The sequence below is a fragment of the Neolamprologus brichardi genome, chromosome 5, assembly GCF_056152115.1.
Source record: "Neolamprologus brichardi isolate AB-2024 chromosome 5, ASM5615211v1, whole genome shotgun sequence".
In the NCBI taxonomy this organism is placed as follows: Eukaryota; Metazoa; Chordata; class Actinopteri; order Cichliformes; family Cichlidae; genus Neolamprologus; species Neolamprologus brichardi.
In genome coordinates this window covers 12,547,906-12,571,194 of record NC_142108.1, presented here as the reverse complement: position 1 = coordinate 12,571,194, position 23,289 = coordinate 12,547,906, and the positions used below count along the sequence as shown (strand labels likewise).

Below are 23,289 nucleotides of genomic sequence, written 5' to 3'. Positions count from 1 at the left end.
TACAGAGCTACAACGGTGGACTTATTCAGCTGGATATTATATCAGCATCATCTGGTTTCAGGCACTGTGCTAAAAATCGCTGATGGCAGATTCTCAGCACCTGACAGCACTCGTGTGTGACAGCATGAGAAACTGAGTTTTGAAGGGGTGAAGGGTTTAGACCAAAACTTACAACGAAACATCTGAAATACGCAGAACAGGCAGATGCAAGATAAGATTCGCTCTTTTTTTTTCAAAGCAAAGCGTGAAGAGGAAAGATTTGGCACTGTTTAAGTTGTCAGTTACATTTAACAGGATGATGTGAAACATCCACTTGACAAACATTTTTTTTTAACTCCTGAAGAGATGCATTTTGGTAGTATTATGAAATCGCATACATTTGTTAAGTCAAAGTCAGGAATTCATTTTTATGGTTACTGTGCTGTGTTAAACTTTGTGTGGTTTGCATTTTGTAGCATGCTGTTTCGAAAATAAGGAACAAATTGCTAAAAACTCTAATAGACTTATATTGTCTGAAAAGAGAAGCAAGAATAGAAGTGCTTTAAACCTGCTTAAACATGCAAAAATCCTCTGGTTGCAAGAAAAGTTGAACTCTGTAGAAGTCCTCAAGAAAATGACCCTACTCTTCACTTGAGTTAAATATTTTGAGCTTGTAACAGTTTGTTTTCCATTTATATTTCATCTAAAATCGTCTTGTTCTACATTCAGATGAACTAAAACACCGTGATTATCCTTTGCAAGACCTCTAGCGTCCATGCAAAAATCCCTGTGACCATATAGACTTGTGTGGGACTTGTTAGACTTCAAAGAAGCGTAACAAATATGACCAAAATAACACCTCAATACATTTTTTTTGTCCCGTCTTCCTCCCCTCACTCCCAACCAGTCACAGCAGATACCTTCACAGCCCAATGGTGTAAATGCCAAGACAGTGCAATAAAAGCCCAACCAAACTGCATCCATCTCTTGCATATAGAACCGTACGTCTCATGACAAATTCAGTTCAGTTCAATTCATTTAGCATTTCTAACACCAGTAATATACTTTAAACACATCAACCTGAGGACTCATCAAGGTGGGGGAAGAAACTGACGGGGCTCCTGAGGAGGGATTTTCTTTTCACTCCTTCCTTTATATACAGACACAACGAAACACAACACACATTTTAATTTGTTTTGGGAGGTTTTCTGGAGTCTTTTGTTCCCACATGCTCTCCTGCTGTCTAACCCTAAACCCTAACCCATGTTTTTTTTTAAATCTTTGATCCACAGTGACTCAGTCACAATTTTTTACAATAACATCTAAGTTTAAAAGTTTCTGAAAGAGTCCCCCCCTTCCTCCAAGAGTACCTAACCACTTCTCTATAGAAAAACTAGAACCATCTTGTCTCTGTGTCATAGCAAAAACCAGAGTGTCATCAGACTCAAGCCACAACTTACGATTAAAATGTAAACTAATACAACGTGCTTTACTGAATTTAATGAAATCCATTTTCTCCCAGCGACAGACTGGTGACCTTGTGTTAGCCGGGCCGGGCTCAAGCCCTTCCGTGACCCTGATAAAGATAAGCAGAATAGAACGACTGGATGGGCACAATTTCTGATAATTTTTTAAAATTCAGTTCAATTCAGGTTTATTTATATAAAACCAAATCACAACAAGAGTCACCTCAAGGTGCTTTAAATTGGAAGGTAAAGACCCTACGATATTAAGTAGCTGCTTCTATCTTTGGTAGTTTAGTAGGTCTGATAATGCTATTGATGCTATTATTATGTAGGTCAATGATTCAGTAAACCGGTTTTATTCTGGCAGATCATTCCAGAGTCTACCTGCTTTGTCTCTTTCAGTTGCACATATAAAGACATCCATCCATTCGCTTATCCTTTTCAGGGTCGCGGGGGGCGCTGGAGCCTATCCCAGCTGTCATAGGGCGAGAGGCGGGGTACACCCTGGACAGGTCACCAGTCTGTCGCAGGGCCAACACACAGAGACAGACAACCATTTGCACTCACATTCATTCGCACATTCACACCTAGTGACAATTTGGATTATCCAATTAACCTATCCCCACAAGCTGCATGTCTTTGGACGGTGGGAGGAAGCCGGAGTACCCGGAGGGAACCCATGCAAACACGGGGAGAACATGCAAACTCCACACAGAAAGACCCCGGCCTGATGTTGGAATTGAACTCAGGACCTTCTTGCTGTGCGGCAACAGTGCTAACCACCGTGCCACCGTGCTGCCATATAAAGACAATAACAGGGAAATTATGCACTCGTGCAGCTTAATTCTGGATAAAAGTCTGGCTGCTAACTTCTGTCCTGTCTAAAGTCGAGCAGTATTTTTTTCATTCAAGCAGATAAAAAGACTGTTGCATCCCTCCAGGTGTTATTGGGTGAAAGCATCTGTGTCTTTAATGAATGAAATAGACTGCATTTGTGGAACATTCCTACACTGACAGATCACAGGTCAGCGTGAGAGCATGAGAGTACCCCCATGTGCATAGCTACCATTTAAGAAAAAAAAACACGCAGGTTTAACCATTTCCCTTCCAGTAAGTCTCCTCCCCCTCACATCTGTCCCAGTTTTTGCTAGACATTACGGCAAGCGGGATGACTTCTAACATTCAGCAAGCACTTCTTTTGAAGTCTCACACAGTATTTCTGCTCTCTGAAGTCCACCTCTCTTTGGTGTTTCCTCCTGTCCATCATGGTCTCTCTCCAGAGGGCCTTTTCATCAGGCTCAAGAAATTTAACTTTTGACAGATCCAAGTGTGAGTAGTATTTTCATGTAGCACTAACCCAGCATTATATTGTTTTGTAACACTAACCTGCACACTAGCTTGAAAGCTATTTTACTGATTTTTCTAACTGGATCTCCAAGTTAATCAGAAATGTGATGCACTGGCCTGTACTGCAGTTTGTGCAACTTAAGTTGATTTTTAAGTTGTTGGGTTTTTTTTACTGTTAAAGCCAGTAAAATGTGGGCATACTAGAGCTTACTCAGGAGCTGCTTTGCATTTGTTGGTTTCTGTTTTTGTACGTAAGAGGCCTAGCTTTTGTGCCTTTCAAGAATATATTTGATTAGGTCAGCATGCTGAGATGACTAAGCCTGCCTTCCTGGTTTGTAAACTGTCAAAGATTCCCATCTTAAAACAAATAAATTTTGTTTTATTTTGCATTGCTGAGAATGAAAGAGGAACACACTAAATAGGCATTTTTTTCTCTTTTTTTTTTGCATTGATCAGAGATCCCTAAACCGGATATCATATTGCCCCGTGGCAATCCACTGATCCACTTCTAAATCACACTGTTTGTGTTAGGGGACCGAATCCCGATACTCGTTGTGCCAAACATTGCTCCAACCCAAGGATCCGGTCCCCCAGCAGAAACAGAGTAATATTGTGTATGCTGTCAGGAGGATTACAGTGATTTATACATCGGAGAAGCCAAACAACCTCTGGCTAAGCAGATGGCACAACACAGAAGACCTACCTCCTCAGGCCAGGACTTTGCAGTCTATTCACACCAGCGGTTTACACCTCTTATATACTGTTGGGGTTGGGGAAACCTGCAGTCAGCTGAGACTGAAGAAATCACTTGGATGCGTGACAAGACGTTTTTCCCATTAAAAACGCCACGTCCTAATGAACAGCATCAGCTTTTTGGAATGAGTCAATTTTTGCATCCAGAAAACGAGGAGGGAGATCGCGAGTGATAATCAGATGACGAGTACATCATGCTTTGTTTGTTTTCAGGACTCTAAATACATATATGATATATCCATGTATCCATATCCATGCAGCTCGAATGCCAAAAAAATAACATGCATCATTTAATGATTCATTCACTCTGATTATTAAGGTGGTATAATATCAAAACACAATGTAATTCAAAGAATTTCTATGTCTGGAGTGGCTGTAGCTGAGAAGGGAGAGCAGGTCATCTGCTGATTGGAAGGTTGGTGGTTAGCCAGTCTGCATATTTGGCATGCAGACTGGAGTAGCCAGTCTAAATATCCATGGGCAAGATATTGCATGCATCCATCAGAGTGTGAATGTTAGATAGAAAGCACTTGCACATAGAAAAAAAGTGATTGGGTGATTGAGGCATGTTGTATAAAGCGGCTTGAGTGCTCACATAGAGTAGAAAAATGCTATGTAAAAGCCAGTTTACTTACCAAGTGTGTTTATATACAAAAAAATAAAATATCTGAAGAACAGCAGACCAAGCATGGAATTAAAACGATAAGAATCTGTGAAACTGTGATTCATCGTTACAGATGCACGGAGAAACTGTTATTTTTAATTCTCACTAATTCAGCATTTATACACTACATTAAAAAGGAATGTGGAAAACATGAGCTGTCACAATGAGCAGTTCTTACTTATGTGCGGTTAACACCATCTTAGGCACATATGCAAATTACCAAATATGTGCATGTGCTTACGCACTTTGACTTTAAAAAAAAAACAAACGCTAATAATAAAGACAGTATGGAGAATGAAACCTAATTCTTGATCATATCAAACTGAAGCATATCAGTTACAAACCAGAAAGTAGATTAACGAGTGAGTAGGTCCGGGTCAGCTGAACACAGGGAATTTCAGAGTTTCTCCAGTTGACAGATGACGACTCAGCATGAGCGCAGGGCTACTTAAGTTTCACATCACACCACTACGGGTTTTTCATACTGCTTGTACAGCTCTGCAGAAATAATAAGTTTGTTGACAACGTTTTATTTATTATTGCATGCTTGTGTATGTGTATGTGTTATTCTGTGTGTGTGTGTCAGGTTAAAACCACTTAGGTATTGGCAGAAAGCACTTGTATAAATGTGTGTGTGAGTGAATGAATGAATGAGGCCTGTGGTGAAAACCACTTCAAGTGCTCAAATAGAGTAAATAGCACCAGTCCGTTCACAGTCAAGTGTGCATTAAATAAATAAATGATGATGAATTCGTTTTTTCATTTCCATCACTAAGCAGAGCACATTCACCACAGTGAGTAAGCTGGGAGGGCAGTTCAGTGACTGAAGAATTACTCGTAGTTCTCTGTTGGTCAACTACAGGAAACGAAGATGAAGCTCCAAGAAATTTGCTCTTTTACTGTTCTGAGCATTCTTCATCGATCCACCCCGTTACCAGCTGTCAGATCAGATCTCATGCAACTTGTTACCACACCCATCCATGTGAGTGTGACTGGCGGTATCAGCGATACTTACTGACCGTGGTCATAGAAGTTGCATTTCTGATAATTTCCTTTTTGAGAATTTCTAAAGCTACACAAGACTAGTGAAGACACACACACTCACACTTTATAACAATTGTTTATGTTTATATAACCAAAGCCACAAAGTATAAACAATAACCGAAACATACCTGAGAAGAGTTGTGTGCTACAAATGAGGGGGGGAAAAAAGAGTACACATACACACACACACACGCACACACGCATTCAAACGGACAAACAATGTGAAAGTGAAAGAGGAGTGTGGTGAATGTGACTGTAAAGACGCGTTAGTTTCTGATAAACTGACAAAAAATGTGATGCACAAGGCTGAGGAAAGGCATAACTAAAATACAGAGTGCAAGTCATCAGGTCTGCAGAGCACAAGAAATTCACATTCAGACGCATTGTTATATCAGCTCATTTCTGTCAAGTTCCAGGAGTGGGTTAGGTTTCAACTGGATGTGATATCAGCAGTAGTTTCATGTAAAGTGCTGAAAATCGCTGACAGCAGATTCTCAGCACTGGTGCATGACAGCATCAGCAAACTGAGGTGAAGGGTTAAGAGCAAAGACAACAGAGACACCTAATTATTTACAAGGCATACGCCTCCCAGCCGACTGTTACAACAAAGCGACAAGATGCAAGATAAGCTCTGGCTCTGCTTTGTCCCCATTTCATTGAAGCAAATTGTGAACAGGACACGAAAAGGGATGTGTTGGCAGAAGAAAACCGTTGTGTGGTGTGGGAAATATCACTGCTAAAGCACTTCTTTGCGGTTTCGTTTGACAGGTTACCTTTTACAGACTGAGATGAAGGAGCCGCTTAATGAAAATGTTAACTTTCTGACAGCGCAGATTCTTTTTCATAGTATTGTCATATTGCTAAAACTTCACGCCTGTAGCTTTCATCCATATTTTGCAGAGTTCTAGTTTGAAAGTCACAAGTCTGTCAGTTTACTTTAATATTAAAATGAGACAGAAATGCAAATGGCACCCGAGAAAGGCAGCTATATTAAAGTGTATGCGGTTTTCCTTTTTTTGGTGCTACATACTGATTCAAAACCAGGAAACAGCTTGTTACAATGTGACTGGTGGAGGACTGATGTAACCTCTGTACCAGAACAGAGAAGTCGACTATAAAGTGCCTTAGCCCTTAAAGAATAAGACCCAACTTCTCTCTTGATTTATTACCTCAGTAAATACTTTGACCTTTTAGCACTGTGTTTTCAGTTTCAGTAACATTTTCCTTGCCTTATTAAGATTTTTTCAGTCTTGAGAAGAGTTTTTGCTTGCTACAGGCAGCATGGCAGCACGGTGGTTAGCACTGTTGAATGTCCTGAGTTTAATTCCACCATCAGGCCAGGGTCTTTCTGTGTGGAGTTTGCATGTTCTCCCCGTAAGCGGGAATGTGTTGCAAGAGGCTACAATTTGCATGGGCTCATCACAACTGGTGAAATTGGGGAAAACATCAGGTGTGATGAGTCTAGATTTGTGCTGTGACATGTGGATGACAGGGTATTGCATCAACAGTCAGGCTGCTGCTGCTCGTATAATGTTCTTGGCGCACTTTAGTACCATCATAGCATCACTTAACTGCCACAGCCTACCTGAGCATTATTGGTGTATTATTGGATCCTTACTGGGTATGTTCCTCCCTTTGTGATCCCAGAGTATCCATCTTCTCATAGACACCTTCAGCAGGTTATCATGTCCCAAAGCTCAAATCATCTCAAACTGGTTTCTTGAGCATGACTTTGAGTTCACTGTACTCGAATGGCCTCCACAATCACAAGATCTCAGTCAAACAGAGCACATTTGGAATGCGGTGGAACAAGAGATTCTCATCGTGGATGTGCATAACTGTCAAGTGAATATGAACCGAAATCTCTGAGAAAAGTTTCCGACACCTTGCTGAATCTGTGCCACGAAGAATTAAAGCAGTTAAGGCAAAAGGGTTTCCAACTTAGTACCTACAACAGGAAGGTGTGGTGAAATGCTTAACTGGAGGCATGAAGACGGTAGCCCACAAACCAATGGATGACATCATTTTTGCTAATCTTTTGCATATGGTTTCAGGTATATCTCGTGGCAAACGGGATTAGCATTACTAATACCAGTAACACAATTTCAACCTGAAATAATCATACCTTGATAACACCTCAGTTCTGTGAATGGCAGGTCTGAAGACCTCATTTATTGTGTGGTGTGGGTTTCTATTACTCAGGAGTTTATCTGGATAGACATCTTATGACAAAAGATTCTGACTAACAACTTAAAATTTGTCATTTTCAGAATGAAAAATGACGTATCAGACTAGTCAGAAGTATCTTAAAAGCAACTAATTATACAAATTATAAAATCATAATGCAGAGCGCATACATGCACTGATGTGAAGTACAAGGCGTTTCCTATGAACTGGTCACTGCTGATTCATTTATTTTACATGGAGTAACTTCAGCTGTTCCCTTACTTCCTAAGGTGTTGCCCCATGCATAGATTTTACGCTGGATTGGCCTTAATGACATAACCGTGGGACCAAACAAGAGTACACTAGCTCATGACCCTCTGAGGACGGCGTTTGTCAGCTCTCGGTCTCAAATCAGGGATCTTTTACACGTTGGTGAATGGGTTAACGACTACACTATAGATTTCACAGATAATAGATATCGTGGATAGATTTGACCACTTCTTGATTTTTTTCTCCCTAACCCAAACCATAACGTGTTGCCTTGCTCTATTTATTTTTTGTAACAAACTGAAAGTTACACCATAATTTAGACATTTCAAATCTTCTGCCTTCAAAAACAACTTGAAACCCTTTTATTAAATCTCTTATTACAACATTATTGCAAAACTATGTATGTGTCATGTGTTAAATGAACTTTAGCTTGACCCTTCATTTGTCTGCTGACCACAAAGTCTGTTTATCACACAGAGGCGATCACAGAATGATCCCCCCAGTCCCCCCCCACGGGCGTATTTTCCAAATGCCAGTGTTGCCTAACATGCACGGCCTAAGACGACGTGTGAATTGGGGAGATATCAAATTATCTGGACTGTTGGACATTCCATTCAAAAAAAAAGTACTAAGGGGGAAATACCTCTTACGCTCCCAACATTGCTGAATCACTTCTCGGTGCGGTTTCTCTATTACAAATCTGAATACATATATACGTTGTTTTTAATGCAAAATGGTTCACTGAAAAAGGATTGTGGAATCTAAGAAAGACTGCAGTAACTCCAACTCAAAGTGAAAAGCACTCTTATTACGTATGTCTGACATGCAGCGAGAATCCACAGCGTCATCATATTCAAACCACAATTCATGTCATTTCCATATGGGGCTTCGATTTCCTTTGTTATTGTGAATAGTCATACGTTGCTTTTCATGGACTTTAAACACAGTTTTTACACTGAAAAATCAGTTTGGAGTTCTTTATCTGCTCCTTTTAGGAACTTAGTAGGGTCGGTGCATGTAAACTTGTCACTTAAAAGCAACAGGTTGAATAACAATTCTAAATATATAATGATTACAATAATGTGAGGAAGGATAACTATATTTACTATTACTGGTAGTGGTAGCAGCATTTTTATTATATATGCAATATTATTACTATATGAAAAATCATTTTTTTTAAAAACAAGAAAAAACCTATTGAATTATTGATCACAGAAAATGATGTGAGAGTTTATTTCCATGGTGTCAATACCAACCCATATGATGGGAGTGGTAGAACATATGCAACACACTAGCTGCTTCTAGGCCAAAAAAAATTCCCCTTCATGTATGAAGCATGTTTAACCATTTCTCTTCCAGTAAGTCTCCTCCCTCGCCAGATTTTGCTATAAATTAAAGCAACAGATGAGCTCTAGTATACACATTTTTCTCTTCTGAGCAATTCAGCAAGATCCAACAAAGCCTTTTGTGCAGGAGCATCAGCATTTCTGTGGACCAGTTATTCTCTTCATTCCAGCCAGAACACTTCAGCATCTTATCCAGCAGAATGACTTCTCAGACCGTCCTCCTGTGCGTCTTGGCGCTCGCGTCTTTCTTCAGCTCTGCTTTGAGCTCTCCTATGTGCAACAACCGCTGCTGCCGTTTCGTGGAGGGCTTCCCCGTCAGGCTCAAGAAGCTCAGACAGGACTATTCACGGATCAGAGATTTCTACGTGAGTAAAAGCATGTTCTCTGCAGGCATTTTTGCAGCATCACCAGCCTTCCCCACAGCGGGGATGCTGCACTTTCTCACTTCTGCCTGTCAGCCTTTGTGGGTGCACGGGTGTCTTACGGCGCACTTACTATTTTTTTCTCCTTCGCTGTTTTTGCAGGAAGCAAACGACGACTTAGACTCAGCGCTGCTAGATCAGTCTGTCGAAGACTCCTTTAAGGTAAGATTCTCGAGGGGAAAAAAACCCTCTCCACAAAAAGTTTAGGATTTGATAAGAAAAGCATGAAAATAACCACGCTGATGTTCTGCTCCATCAGAGCCCGTTTGCCTGTTACGCCATGAACAGCTTACTGGAATTTTACCTGGACACGGTTCTGCCGACAGCCATGGCCGGAGTGACTGAAGACACCAAGAACTTAAAGCCTCACGTGGAGTCCATACAAGAAATTTTCAATACCCTGAAGAGAGATGTCACCCAGTGTGTGAGTATCTGACACGTGTTAACTCCCACAGCAAAACAAACCGTGTAAATATTCACCTTGCGCTGCTTTAAGGTCACGAGTATCCTCTGTAGAATACGCAAGTGCATGCCTTAAAGTACCATTCAGTGGCTTCATATTACTTTTTTGTTATGTTCGCTCAAGTCGTTAAAAATGGCAAAGAAAGCCGAGCAGAAGTAATTACTGCAAAGTATGTTTGGTCAGGTGGATAGGGTTTGGTTGATAAAATACACCTATAAATTGAGTTATATATTGATTTTTATTTTTATTTTAAATAGCCGTTTGACTTTGTGTGAGCATCTGCAAGGAAGTTAGCTTCTACTCTGCATTTACAAATATTCAATTTCTTAATTCATTGAGCCAAAAATTTTCCAAGTACCCTGAGACAGGTTGATTCGGGTTTAAGCGAGTGCTCACAGAACGAGTCTTAATACTGCATTAGTCATGTGATTTTTGAAATGCACAAGTGTGCATCTTCCAGATTATGCAAAAAGGGAAGAGAAGAGACTGAATGTTCCCGCCTTAAGGTTCTTTTCTTAATGCTGTCCGCATGCAGACCTAGATCACCAGTAGTAACATCATGTCTCTTTTGCTCTTCTTACAGAGGAACTACTTCTCCTGCAAAAAACACTTCGACATCAACAATCTGAACTCTACTTACACTCAGGTGATTGTCAAAGTCACACATGCAGTGAGGCAATATTTGTAATCCTGATTTCAAAAGAATGTGCATGCTTATGCTTTGCGCCATTTGTACTAAGTGAACCTGTCTTTGCTCATCTGCAGATGGAGAGCAGAGGTCTATACAAGGCCATGGGAGAGCTGGACATATTGTTTAACTACTTTGAGACGTACCTGGCTTCTAAACGACACAGACAATAACCTCTGCACGAAGACCTCCTGACCTAAATCAAGATATGAAGCTCATCTCTGGGAGAAAAAGAACTTTTACAAGTATTGACAGATGTGAATTTTTTGTATGAGACTTACTGAACTGTTGTCTTTATTTTTTATGAGACATTATAACCAATTTGTCCTATGGACAATTTTCTGTTAGGATCCTTTTGAATCATTATCATGCTGTTTAAAAAAAGGACACTTTGTTATAATAATATTACATTTGTTATAATTATTTATAAAGATGTGTCATTCTGTGTTTTTTGTATTTATTGTGCCTTCTGTTAAATTGAAATAAATTACTTTAATAATATGACAGATGTCTCTTTAGAGTTGCTTTCACGATATGTAAAAGCTGCTGTGTTTGCCATTGAAAGGAATAGAGCACTGAATACATCACATCCTGCAGTATACGTGAGGAACCATAGACTGCACTGTCAACATGCTGATGCACTAACCTCAAACGTGACCCATATACATCACTTACCAGCAGCAACACTGCTGTATCTTAACTTACCGTAACTCCAACTAGCCAGCCTCACCCTCAATGGCATATGCACACTTGCATGCATGCAAAAGTAATCTCACTTAGTCACACACATTTAGAACAAAACTGACAGGCAAACTAAAACCACTCTGTCACATTGACGGGTGCACAAAGTCATGGGGAGCAATTGCAGATTTATTTTGGGGAGGGGGTGGTGAAAGCATCATACAACAGTCGATGATTGAACTGCAAATAAAGAAGAAGAAACTGTACACAGACACCTTCTGTGTACTGTAGTATCTTTGATTGTTTTCAAAGTGAAGCATCTACAAAACAAACTCACAAACATCAGTGAGGTTCCTGACCTGACTCAGGACTGCACTGAAACTACTCCAGGACATTTCGTCAGTCACTTGCTGACTCAACGTGGGATGAATAGTATCAATTCAGCAATGACAGTTGCAAAAAGATATCATTCATAACTTTGTTCTAACAGGGCATTGCTATTTAAAAACAGTATAAAAAGCAGTTTGTCAGCAGTGTTGTGGTCAGTGCTTTTTTTATTTCGATTTTTTTAAAGATGCTTGCAGATTCACACTTCATTCACCCCCCGCCCCCCAAAGAGCTCTGGAATCGGTTCCACGTAAACCGATTAAGATCACATCTGGTTGTTATGTAATGAGTGGACTTTCAGACAGCAATAGCTTCAAAGCAGGCTGAGAAAAACTGAAGAATCATTTTCACAAGTATCACGCTGGTACTCTTTTACACTAAATATTCACATCCACCTAAAGCATGGCATTGAGCAGAATGCAACATCTCTGAATATCGTACAGGCATGCTCACAAACAGCAGGTCACAATAAAGAAAGCAATTAAAATATCTGTTCCTTGGGCAAATGGAATACGGCTGTGTGGAATCTTTGAAAATTACGTTTCATGGTGTTTTCAGTGAATAGATTATTTTCACAGATGCATGCGTGTCTGATTTTGTTGACGGAAATATAAACAAAAAAAGTCTTTCACTCATCTGTTTCATAGATCACGTGTATAGGAAAGTAACAAACAGTGCACACAGACGCATATGTGTTCCGCACCCTGGAAAAAAAACATTTATTCAGAGGTTTCGGTACTCGATCACGAGGCAATTAAACAAAGGGAAGGTACCTCTTATAAGACTGGTTCTAAGGCTGCAAGTGCATATTGAAAGTTCAGTCAGTTTGCAGCTACACTATATGGACAAAAACGGTCACCTTCACATTGCACCTACAGGAGGTTTTATGACATCCTATCCTACATCCATATGATGTCTTCCGCTCTTTGGGAAGGCTTTCTATGACATTTTGGAATGTGTCTCTGGGAATGATTGCCCACCACCCAACAGTGGTGTTGGACAAGAGGCTTGACTTGCAATTTCTGTTCAATATTTTCTCAGAGGTGATTTTGATGGGGTTAAGGGAGGTCAGGGTTCTGTACAGGCCAGTCAGATTATTCCACACCAAACTCATACTTTTTTTTTTTTAATTAATAGAAAAACAAAGTCTGTTTAGAAATCATGAAGCTATGTGAGGAAACAAAACCATCCTCAAGAAGAAAAGGAAACAGCAGTCAGATGTCAAATAGTCCAGCTATGATTCATTATTTAGAATAATTAAAATTCAGCATGTTTGCAAAGAATATTTCTGCACACACATGCACCAAATTTAGATCCTTCAGAGACTGACACCCTTTAGATAGAACGTGACACACTCAATTATGAGTCATTATGAGTTTTCAATACATCAAACTTGGAAAAATAAGGTCATTAGCCCACCTTCTTGGCATGACACGATGAGTAAAAGGACACCGTGCATGACATGTCACTTTGTAGGCACAGTACGGATATTCTTCCTGGCAACCTTTCTGCATCGTTCACTGGAAAGACATCGGTGTGAGCTCTGATCATGTTGTGATGGATTTTGCAAACACAACAATATTAAGAGCAGTTCCCCACACATTGCACAACTGGGTACTTGCTGAAAAAGGACATAACCATATTAGGTTATGTTCTGCAAATGACAAAAGTGCCACACATAAAGTATGTGGTTGTCACAGTACGATCCTATTCTACTATAACTACTCACTGTATAGCTGCATATAAGATGAATATCACAGTGTTTCATTCAGAATATTAGCACAAAAAACTGTTAATAATAACAATAACTATTATTATGACTTATTATTACTATTATTAATATTAATGAGGCACCCGAAAGCTGCCAAATTCATTTTGTAGCACCACAATGAGCCTAAACATGCAGCCTCATTCACAGAGAGCAATCTTGAAAAACAATCCAGCAACAGGTGGTCTGACTGCCATCAGCTCAGATCTCAGCACCATAGTCTGAGAATTAAAGAGGAGCCACTGAGAGCCTGAATTCATAAGCTGTTCTCCAAAATAATTTATTTATTAAAGCTTGAAACCAAGGAAAAAGCAGCTTTTCTTAAAAAAAAAAAAGAAAAAGAAAAAGAAAACAAGTTCTTTGGGTAGCGACTGAGAAATCAAAAGCCATCCATTGTATTATTTCTAGAAAGGCCCCTCACTTTGCTTTCCAGTATTTATAACTTGTACTATACTAAATGTATAGTGACACTTAGTGACCCTTGTGCAACTCAGCTTTAAAGATCAAAACATGTTTCTCCAAGAAGCACACCTTTGTTACAGGGACCTAAAGAAAATTTATCAGAAAAACATAATCAAAGCAACCGCGCTAACCACAACATGCACGCTGGGCTGTTCTTGACAGTAAGATGATGTGGATTTCCATCACATGTGAAAGATAAGCCACTGTACATGCTAAACTGACTACACAAGGATTTCCATTTCATGTCTGGTTTACTCTGTGCTGCGGGTTTCTTGCTGAGGTAATGTGCCGCATCTACGGCTCTACTGTCTGCAGCAGGTCAAGTCAGAGCCGGCACGTACAAGAGGATGTGTGTTTGTGTGTGAGAATCAGGATGGCATGCCACTTCAAAGAACTCTGAGCTTTGTGTCACCAGCTCAGCTGAGAAGTCTCCATCCTCTACATTTCCCCACACCTTTTAAAAACGGTGAACACAACAATAACATATTGGAGGCCAACTTGCTGACAGTTTCCAGACCAGGAAAAATTATTTAATCACTTGTTTTTAAATTGATGAGGGGGAACAAAAACAAGCATCTAAACCAACTTCCTCTGATCGCATTTATCACAAATCACATCAGCTGCTGAGAATATTACTTTAGAAAACATGTACATATAGTGATGACATTTTACAATGCTGCTCATCTCTACCCACCCAGACCGCAGAAAGAGACCGGGGACCCATCTTTTGTGAAAAGCATGCTGAGTGGGCGCCCTAAGATTCTGATGCATTTGTAGTGAGGGGGTAGAATCTCCACAGGACTACTATCACAAGGGACTCCCCTGGGGCCCAATTTACCCCCTCTCTCACTTACCTGGCAGAGACACACGTCTTACAGAGATGACTGTGGGTTTCGTCACACTCAGAGCTGGAAGCTCAAAGTCTACAGTTGCCTTGCACCTGAACCATATGCACTAGCGGGAAACTGCTCTAAACACCCCACTGTTGGCAAATGTCTGTGTTGACTCAATGCCACTGTGCTGTTTTGCTACGCAAATGCGTATATTCCAGGAGTCACTCATTCTAGCAGGGATGATACTAACTGGTCACGAGTTGAGTCTGTGCATTTCGGCTGAAAGCCACAATTCCCAAATCGACACAAGAACCTGAATCATAACCGACAAGTATTTCAGTTGAAAAATTCCCTGAATGTGGAGGCACAGGTCAAATATGAGGAAGATATATATGAAGATATATATAGATAGCTATATATAGATATATATTGATATATAGATATAGATATATATCGATATAGATATATATCTATATATCGATCTATATCTATCTATATATATCTATATCTCTATCTATATATATCTATCTATATATCTCTATCTATATCTATCTCTATCTATATCTATCTCTATATATCTATCTATATTTTCCCCGTATTTATTGAATTTCATAAAATTTCAGTTATACAACAAAAAGTGCAAGACTTTCAGTTTTACTTTGACGGCACCGGAAAGGGGTTTTAGAGCTCAAAGTCTTGACTTTGTGATGAGATCTTGAATCCATATTATACAGTAACACAGGCAATCACACACAGATCTTGTTTTTGTTTGTTTTTTTAAAAAAAAGAGATAAGAGAAAGTTGGTGTTTTATGGTTGTTGTTTTTTTTTAATCCAAAGCTGAAGCAGACAAATGTATGGGAGCTGAACAGATTCCAAGACACATCTGTGTTTCCACTACAAAAATGTGTTGAGAGGGACAAAAAATAAAAAATAAACATTGTCACAAACATTTCATGAACATTTTTCCTGTAAGAAATTTCTAGGTGCGATGTGACAGATAAAGTGGAAGTGATCTTACAAAGTGAAGTGCCGAAACTGACAAAATTATACAATAATATTCCCATGATTCCCAAAGTGAGCTGGGAAGTGTCCTGTTGCATTAACAAAACACTACAGAAGGAGAGACCATTATACTTTCTCTGAATGTGATGACAGCTTGCTGGTGGTAAATCAGACTGTGCACAAGGATGAGGAGCAGCTATTACGTACTTTCTAAACTATCAGTTTCCGAGGAATTGTGAAGAACTGACAGATGATAATGGAACTGCACTAGATTAGTCAAGTTGAGTATATCCTGACTAACCCTGGTGCAACCAACAGTAACTGGAAATGACCAGTGTGCCCTCTGTACTCCCAAGGGGATGCTACTGCTTACATAAAACATGAGAACACTCCCTACAGTTGCTCAACATCTCTTCAACACATCTACAAACAGAAATCACTCGTAATTTGATGACAAAAAACATCTGCATAGCATTAACCTGAAATATAATCTGGCAACGTTTTAAATTCTGAAGCAAAACATTGGTAAAAGCTTGAACCAAATGGTAAGTTTGAGTTAAAAGCCATTTGCTGATTTAGCAGTACTCATTAAGGCCTATGCTAAAACGTTTATAGAATTCATAAAAAGTACAGTATAGGCTGCCTCCAACTCTCCTATGAGCTACATGCAGGAGAAAGATGGGCCAGTTTCTGTATTTTAATCTGGCTTCCCTCTCTGCCCTAAAATTGTGTACCTGAAAAACAAGCGTAGATAAAGATAGGAGAGAGGGGCCACGAGTGAGGTGCTCTGTCAGAACGGCCCCTGTGTGAGTGCATAGGCCTGTGTTCAACATTCACAAAGACAAACTGAACCTGACACACACTCCGAGTCCCGGGAATCAGCAGCTTACTTCCAGCTGATTCCAACAATCGAGGACAGAGTCTTTACATTCCACTTGTCAGTTCAAAATACATCTGCTTATTTTGCATGTAAGAAAAACTAAACCTTCCCTTGTGTGTCTGTGTTTTTTTGTTTTTTCATTTTTGGGATTTAGCCATCAGAGTTAACATTCAAAAGTTTGGGGCTTGAGCTGGAGCAGGCTTGGGGGGGGGATGTAAAATAACTACTGCTAATGCTAAGGCGTACATCTCCTATTCCAACATTAGAGCCCCTGTGAGTACACAACCTGATATTTAGGAAAGAAGAGGCAAGAGGATGTGTCAGTTCCCCATTCTCCCCTTTTCTAAATTTCATAATCTCTTCAGTGGTGTAAAAACACAGATCAACATCCCCTCTGCGGTTGCAGAGCGATGAGTTGTTAAAATGGTAGAGTAATAAAAACAAACACTCTTACAAAACATTACAATTTGTCATGAAAAATAAAACACTGAGGAGAAAAAAAAAGAAAGAAAAATCCATGCAACCCGACTCACGTGTCGACAAATTATTGCTTCCTTTTCACAACCTGTGTTTGTATGTGAAGGCAGGCATGCATGCATCTTTCAGTGAGCAGCAGGTGTAGCCACGGCATTATTTGCCTTCTTCCTCCTTTTCATTAGCAGTGGATTGGTCGAGTCCTCGATGGTCTTAATTCTGATTTGCTCGTAGTCGACCCTCATTGTTGCCAAGGCACTAGTCATTTCTTCCTGTTAAATTGAGAAACAAAACAACGCCATTAGTTTTATTTACTTGTTTGTAGACTACTTGTTTTCCACACACTGCCCTAGATCTACACGCTGGGTTGGTATAGCTGCTCAGTCTCAATGACAACATTGCAATTTTTTTTCTTGTTAAAGTTTCCGTTCACATGAATGAAAACTAATGTGATTAATATAACTATTTTCACCAGACACTGTGTTAGAGGAAGAGAAGAAGAAGAAAAAAAATACAGTTCCGCTGAAGCTTGTGGTTACACCGGTTCAGGTAGCACAGATGTTCCAGTATATTAGCTGCAAGCATTCCCAGTGCAGCACATCAAGTAGTCGTAACTTTTTGCTTACACAAGAAACTTGCAGTTTGTGTTTTCAGATTCATAAATAAATGACGAAAAAATACAACTTTCCATGGTTAATTCTGGATTCTGATATCCATGAGCTATTTAAAATGTTTGCTTGGAACGCAATTTATTTTTGCACGGAAAAAAATCCCCCAAAAACTCTTAAATGTAAATGGATTTTTGCAATTATCAAACAACTGAAACCGCAACAGGTAGTAGGTGTCAACTTTCACATTAAGTAATTTTTCTATTTGACTATTTGTCACCATAAAAGCTGACAACATATGAATGGTGCAAAAATAAGCAGGCATCTTTTACCTTGACTTCCTCCCATGCGTCCTTCTCTTCCATCAGAACCCGGCTGGTGTGAAGGGGGGTCTGGGGAACCTCCATTGATTGCTTTAGGATGACACACAGAGGCAAATTCATTCTTACTTAAATATATAGATTATGGTGGAAAAACACTCATGATTTTAACCAAAGGGGGTAAATAAAAGATTAAATAAATAAAATTTAGTAAGCTGTTTAAGCAGAAGTTAACTTGCGTGCTTACATTGATCCAGGGATGATTCATGAACTCTGTGATGGTCAACCTTTGGGTGGGCTCAGTCTTTAGAAGAGTCATAATCAGCTGTTTCGCTGCAAAAATAATTGATTATATTAATAAAAATAAAAGAGACATTTGTATAAAATCACTCTTTGTATGTATTTACAACTCTGATTTAAGGAAATGAATCAAAAAGAATGTTTTGTAGACAATTATGTCAGAGTGAAGTTGACTCTTAAAATCCAAAATAACTCCAACACTGTATCCAATTGGACATTTGAGTAATGTGATCTCAGCAACCTTTGACTTTCAAACCTAATTAGCATTTTTAATGTCCGTTTGTTCCAGAAGTAATGATATAATCACAGTTCAGGGAGAGTTCATAGTATCCCATATTTGAAAACTTTTCCAAATTATTCATGTTCTTAACCAGGCTACGCACTGGAAAAGTCACCAGTCCAAATGCTTAATTTAAGATCACCAATAACTTGTGTCAGCAAGCCAGAGTGCCCAGAGACAACATGCAAACTCCACACAGCAAAGACCCAGGCAACCACAAGGTTCAAATCTTTTTAATGTGGTACAATAGTGCTAAGCACCTCTGTCGCCTGTTTCCTAAATTAGGTTATGTGAATTGAGAAAAAAAAAGTGTGTAAGATTTGGTATGATGGTAATACTTTGGCTGCCTTAACCAAAACACTGTAAACACTAGAGCTCATCTTTCTTTGATATAATCCTTTGTCTGTTTTGTGGTTAAAAAGAAAAAAAACCCACTCTGAAGTAGACGACACTCTGCAGTAAATACTGCACTGCTTCTTGAGTAATGCATTACAGTAAGTACAACCCATCAGTCGACAACTTCCACAAAAACTAGAGTCATCTTACAAGGTATAGAGCAACATCAGCTTGCATCTTCTCTTTTAAACAAAAATCCATCACAGAATAAATGCATCACTTTCAATTGCAGAAAATGTGAACGACAGTAAAGGATGTGAAACACATCAAGTTTCTATTTCTTGATAATAAAGTAAAGACCAGTCTGATTGTCATATTTAGGTGAAATCTTTTATAAAGACTTGAAAGTGATACTATTATGAAATTTCTTGTTTAGAAACAAGGCATCTCCATAGTTCCATTTTACATACAGATACACCACCAGTCACAAGTGTGGACACCTCACTCATTTAATGTTTTTTTTTTCTTTATTTTTACTACTTTCTACAGTAGATACATAATGAATACATCAAATATATATGAAACAAAATACATGGAATTTTGTAACAAAGAAAACATTGTTGAATAACTTTTAGATTCCTGAAAATAGCGACCATTTGCTTTGTTGACAGTGCTACAAACTCTTGGCCTTCTCTCAATAAGCTTTATGATGTTGTCACGTGAAATGGTTTTCACTTCACATGTGTGCCTTGTCGGTTCTTGCCTTCTTAATGGGCTCGGGACCCTCAGCTGTGTTGCACAGTCAAGGTTTGTACACAGCTGACAGCCCTATTTGACAACTGTTAGAATTCATATTAAGAACCAACCAGCTACGTAAAGACAGTCCATCATTACTTAAAGAACTGAAGGTCAGTCAGTCTGGAAAATTGCTACAATTTTGAATGTTTTCCTAAGTGCAGTCGCAAAAACCATCAAACGCTAGAGTGAAAGTGGCTCGCATGAGGAGCGCTCCAGGAAAGGAAGACCAAGGGTCACCTCTGCTGCTGAGCATAAAGTTGTCCGAGTCACCAGCCTCAGAAATTCCAAGTTAACAGCACCTCAAATTAGAGCCCAGATAAATGCACACAGAGTTCCAGTTGCAGACATACCTCTAAATCAACTGTTTAGAGGAGGCATTTATGGTCAAGAAACTACTACTTAAAAAAAAAAAAAAAAAAAACCAACAAGCAGAAGAGTTTTGTTTGGGCCAAGAAACAAAAGGAATGGACATTAGACCAGTGGAAATCTATGCTTTAGTCCAAATTTGATATCTTTGGATCGACTTGCCATGTCTTTGTGTTACACAGAAAAGGTGAACGGATGTCTCTACATCCATGGTTCCCACCGTGAAGCATGAAGGAGGTGGTGTGATGGTGGGGGTTCTCTGCTGGTGACACTGTTGGGGATTTATTCAAAAGTGAAGGCACACACTGAAGCAGCATGGCTACCACTGCATCCTCCAGCAACATGCCATCCCATCGGGTTTGGGTTTAGTAGGGTCATTGTCCTGTTTATTTTTCAACAGAACAATGACCCCAAACACACCTTCAGGCAGTGTAAGGGCTATCAGAAGGAGAGTGATGGAGTGCTGCGCCAAAAAGCCTGGCTAGAAAGTCACCTGACCTAAACCCAATTGAGATGGTTTGGGATAAGATGGACCACAAAGTGAAGGGAAAAAGGCCAACAAGTGCTCAGCATATCTGGGAACTCCTTCAAGACTGTTGGAAAACCATTTCAGGCGACGACTTCGTGAAGCTCATCGAGAGAATGCCAAGAGGTGTGCAAAGCAGTAATCAAAGCGAAGGGTGCATATTTTGAATAATGTAAAATATAAAACATGTTTTGAGTTATTTCACATTTTTGTGTTCACTACATAATCCCATATGTATTCATTCATATTTTTGATACTTTCAGTCAGAATCTACAATGTAAATAGTCATGAAAATAAAGAAAAACCATTTAATGAGAAGGTGTGTCCAAACCTTTGACTGGTAGAGGAAATATTACAAGCCCATATACAGTTAAATAAATTCGTTTCTACATTGCATTAGCAAAGTCTATTTTTATGATCTTACCTTCCTCTGATACATCACACCATTCAGGGTTGGGAAACTCATATTGACCATTTCTGATCCTCTTCTTCATCCCAGGAGAGATGGCTAGACCATGGTTAGAATAAAACGGAGGATATCCACACAGCCTGTGGAAGGTGTAAAACATCATTATATGCTTCCGTATTGAATGTGACATCTATAACAAAAGGATTAGAGGGAGGGAAAAAAAACAAGAACTTACAAGATATACATAATGACACCCAACGACCACATGTCACATGACTTGTCATATTTCTCTGGGCCGAGAACCTCTGGAGCTGTATGCCATAAGGAAGAAAAGAAGGAAAAGGCAAGAGAAGGATGTTTTTAACTAGTTATCAATGAGAGCAGCTGTAATGTAGTAATAAACACAAACAGGTTCTTACCAACATAGTAGGGCGTGTAGCAAGGAGTAGCTAAAGAGTTAAGTGAGGTGGTCTCCTTGGCAAAACCAAAGTCTGTGAGCTTGAGCAGGGCACGGGGTCGCTTTGAGGAATACAGTAAATTCTCTGGCTGCAGGGAGTATTCAGGAATCCAGCATAAAGATAAGATTACAACATTAGTAACTTTAAGTCATCCTCAGTTTAAAGAAAAATGAAGTTTATTTCTTATGAATAAGTATGATAAGGCAATGCAAAGAGCACGTACCTTGACATCTCTGTGGGCGATGTTGATTGCGTGTAGAAATTGTATAGCCTCACCTATGCTCTTCATGATGTGAGAAGCCTCTGAAGTGATGAGACAGTTCAGTGTTTTAACAGATTTTAAGTGACTGTGACAGCAAATCTCAAGTGTCACAAATGAAGACTGTGGCATGTATTTAGCTGGTATCAGAATGCATAGGTCTTTATGATTAATCAAATCTTCTATATAATCACATCATAAAGCATAGTAAAAAATGCTGGGATTTTTAGGGCAATATAGGTTTATTACCCCTCTCTGTGAAGGCCTGGTCTCCTCTGGACTGGATTCGATTAAAAAGCTCGCCACCATCCATGCTAAAAAAGAAAAAGAAAAAAAAGGCCTTATGTCAGTAAATACACGTGCTTTACAGTTTTCTATGTTTGATTCCAGGTTATTGCATGTACAGCGTGATACCCTGCCAGATGTCCAAACAAACAATTATGGTGGCTTGTTGCAATGATACCAATAGAGACACAGAGGAAATTGCTCTCACTGGGACAAAATTAAAATGAGAGAAAAACTCTGGTAAATTAACTGCAGTGCGAAAACACATTAAATCACATGTCCTCTGAAACATGGGGGGGGGGTAGCACAAAAGCTAAAATAGCTGTCAGGATGTGGAGTTTGGTGTGTGCCCTAGTTGTAGGAAATACAGCACACCATTCGAGCCGTTTCAAAGCAAAGAGGATGCTCTCTTCCTCTGCCTTGTAGAGGTGGTCTGCGGTCTGTTGGTTGACCAACAAAAGTGTGCGAAACCAATAAAATGACTTTTTCTCACACCTTTTGCAAACTAATCTAATCCGCCATCTGTAAGGTATTTAAATCTTACAGTTACTTCCTTCTTCCATGAATGTAACTAGTTCATCTTGTATACCAAAGTGTGCACGGCAACAATTCAAATTTGCATGTTTTTTTTTTTTTTTAAGTTAGTTCGGGTAAATTTACGATAAAAATTACTACTATTTTACTGGCAATCAACTAGGTCCAGCTAGAGTCTGTGAAAGACACAGAAGTAGGTTGCTATGGTCTTTTACACACTTCTAGTATGACTAACAGACAGATTGCCGGTTGATTGATCTTCTGCTTCCCTGTGTTGCGCAAATGTTAAAGACTGCTCTAAAAAGAATGTTAATGTGTCCAACGTAGCTGATAAACTAGAGGTCTTTAAATGCCCCCTTTATGGTTCCAAAAACGTGTTATGCAGAGTACTTTTATGTATGAACCATCTTGAAAGTATCTATATTTATACTGTAGTCAGATTTAGTAAAATACTGCTTACACATCCATGGCCCCTCATCACATTATAATAACACACAGGAACACCCCACACTATGTATTACCAATGAGGCGCACACGTATGCATGTGAAAAGACTTGAAGAAAAGGTCGATGTAAGCAGATGCTGACCACTGGTAAACTAATGAATGTTAGCCTGAATTTAAATGAGTATGAGAAACTCGCACTTAGCATGCTTGATGTTAAGTTTCATTTAATCTCATTGCACACAGTATGACTGTGAGAGTTTCAGGTAGA

The 23,289-nt window shown here is 39.4% G+C and overlaps 2 protein-coding genes across 4 annotated transcripts in view; one reads left to right on the top strand and one right to left on the bottom strand.

The window, feature by feature from the left end:
* The first annotated feature begins 1,058 nt into the window (after positions 1-1,058).
* il10 (interleukin 10) lies at positions 1,059-10,821 on the top strand. Of its 3 annotated transcripts, XM_087841292.1 has the most exons (6): positions 1,059-1,075; positions 9,220-9,400; positions 9,560-9,619; positions 9,717-9,881; positions 10,504-10,566; positions 10,686-10,821. In XM_087841292.1, exons 2-6 carry the CDS (start codon positions 9,236-9,238, stop codon positions 10,779-10,781), a joined length of 549 nt encoding a protein of 182 aa, XP_087697418.1. In that variant the 5' UTR covers positions 1,059-1,075; positions 9,220-9,235; the 3' UTR covers positions 10,782-10,821. The 3 variants fall into 3 exon arrangements, with proteins under 3 accessions (XP_087697418.1, XP_006784450.1, XP_087697417.1); XM_006784387.2 differs by lacking the exon at positions 1,059-1,075 and having other exon boundaries at positions 9,236-9,400; XM_087841291.1 differs by lacking the exon at positions 1,059-1,075 and having other exon boundaries at positions 9,236-9,619.
* Positions 10,822-15,546: 4,725 nt separating this feature from the next.
* The window catches only part of mapkapk2a (MAPK activated protein kinase 2a), a 29,114-nt gene continuing 21,371 nt past the window's right edge, over positions 15,547-23,289 (bottom strand). The window contains exons 3-10 of the mRNA XM_006784388.2: positions 22,007-22,071; positions 21,722-21,801; positions 21,460-21,586; positions 21,276-21,351; positions 21,056-21,180; positions 18,273-18,358; positions 18,038-18,118; positions 15,547-17,369 (exon numbers count right to left, since the gene is read on the bottom strand). Of these exons, the coding sequence (XP_006784451.1) occupies positions 17,226-17,369; positions 18,038-18,118; positions 18,273-18,358; positions 21,056-21,180; positions 21,276-21,351; positions 21,460-21,586; positions 21,722-21,801; positions 22,007-22,071 (784 nt within the window). The 3' untranslated portion in view covers positions 15,547-17,225. The remainder of the gene's footprint in view (positions 17,370-18,037; positions 18,119-18,272; positions 18,359-21,055; positions 21,181-21,275; positions 21,352-21,459; positions 21,587-21,721; positions 21,802-22,006; positions 22,072-23,289) is intronic.

Bases quoted from the DNA above. Each gene is read 5' to 3' on its own strand.
- il10 (XM_087841291.1), top strand. From the start codon at position 9,236: ATGACTTCTCAGACCGTCCTCCTGTGCGTCTTGGCGCTCGCGTCTTTC. The intron at 9,620-9,716 runs GTAAGATTCTCG...CTGCTCCATCAG, and splicing joins CTGTCGAAGACTCCTTTAAG to AGCCCGTTTGCCTGTTACGC. The intron at 10,567-10,685 runs GTGATTGTCAAA...GCTCATCTGCAG, and splicing joins TGAACTCTACTTACACTCAG to ATGGAGAGCAGAGGTCTATA.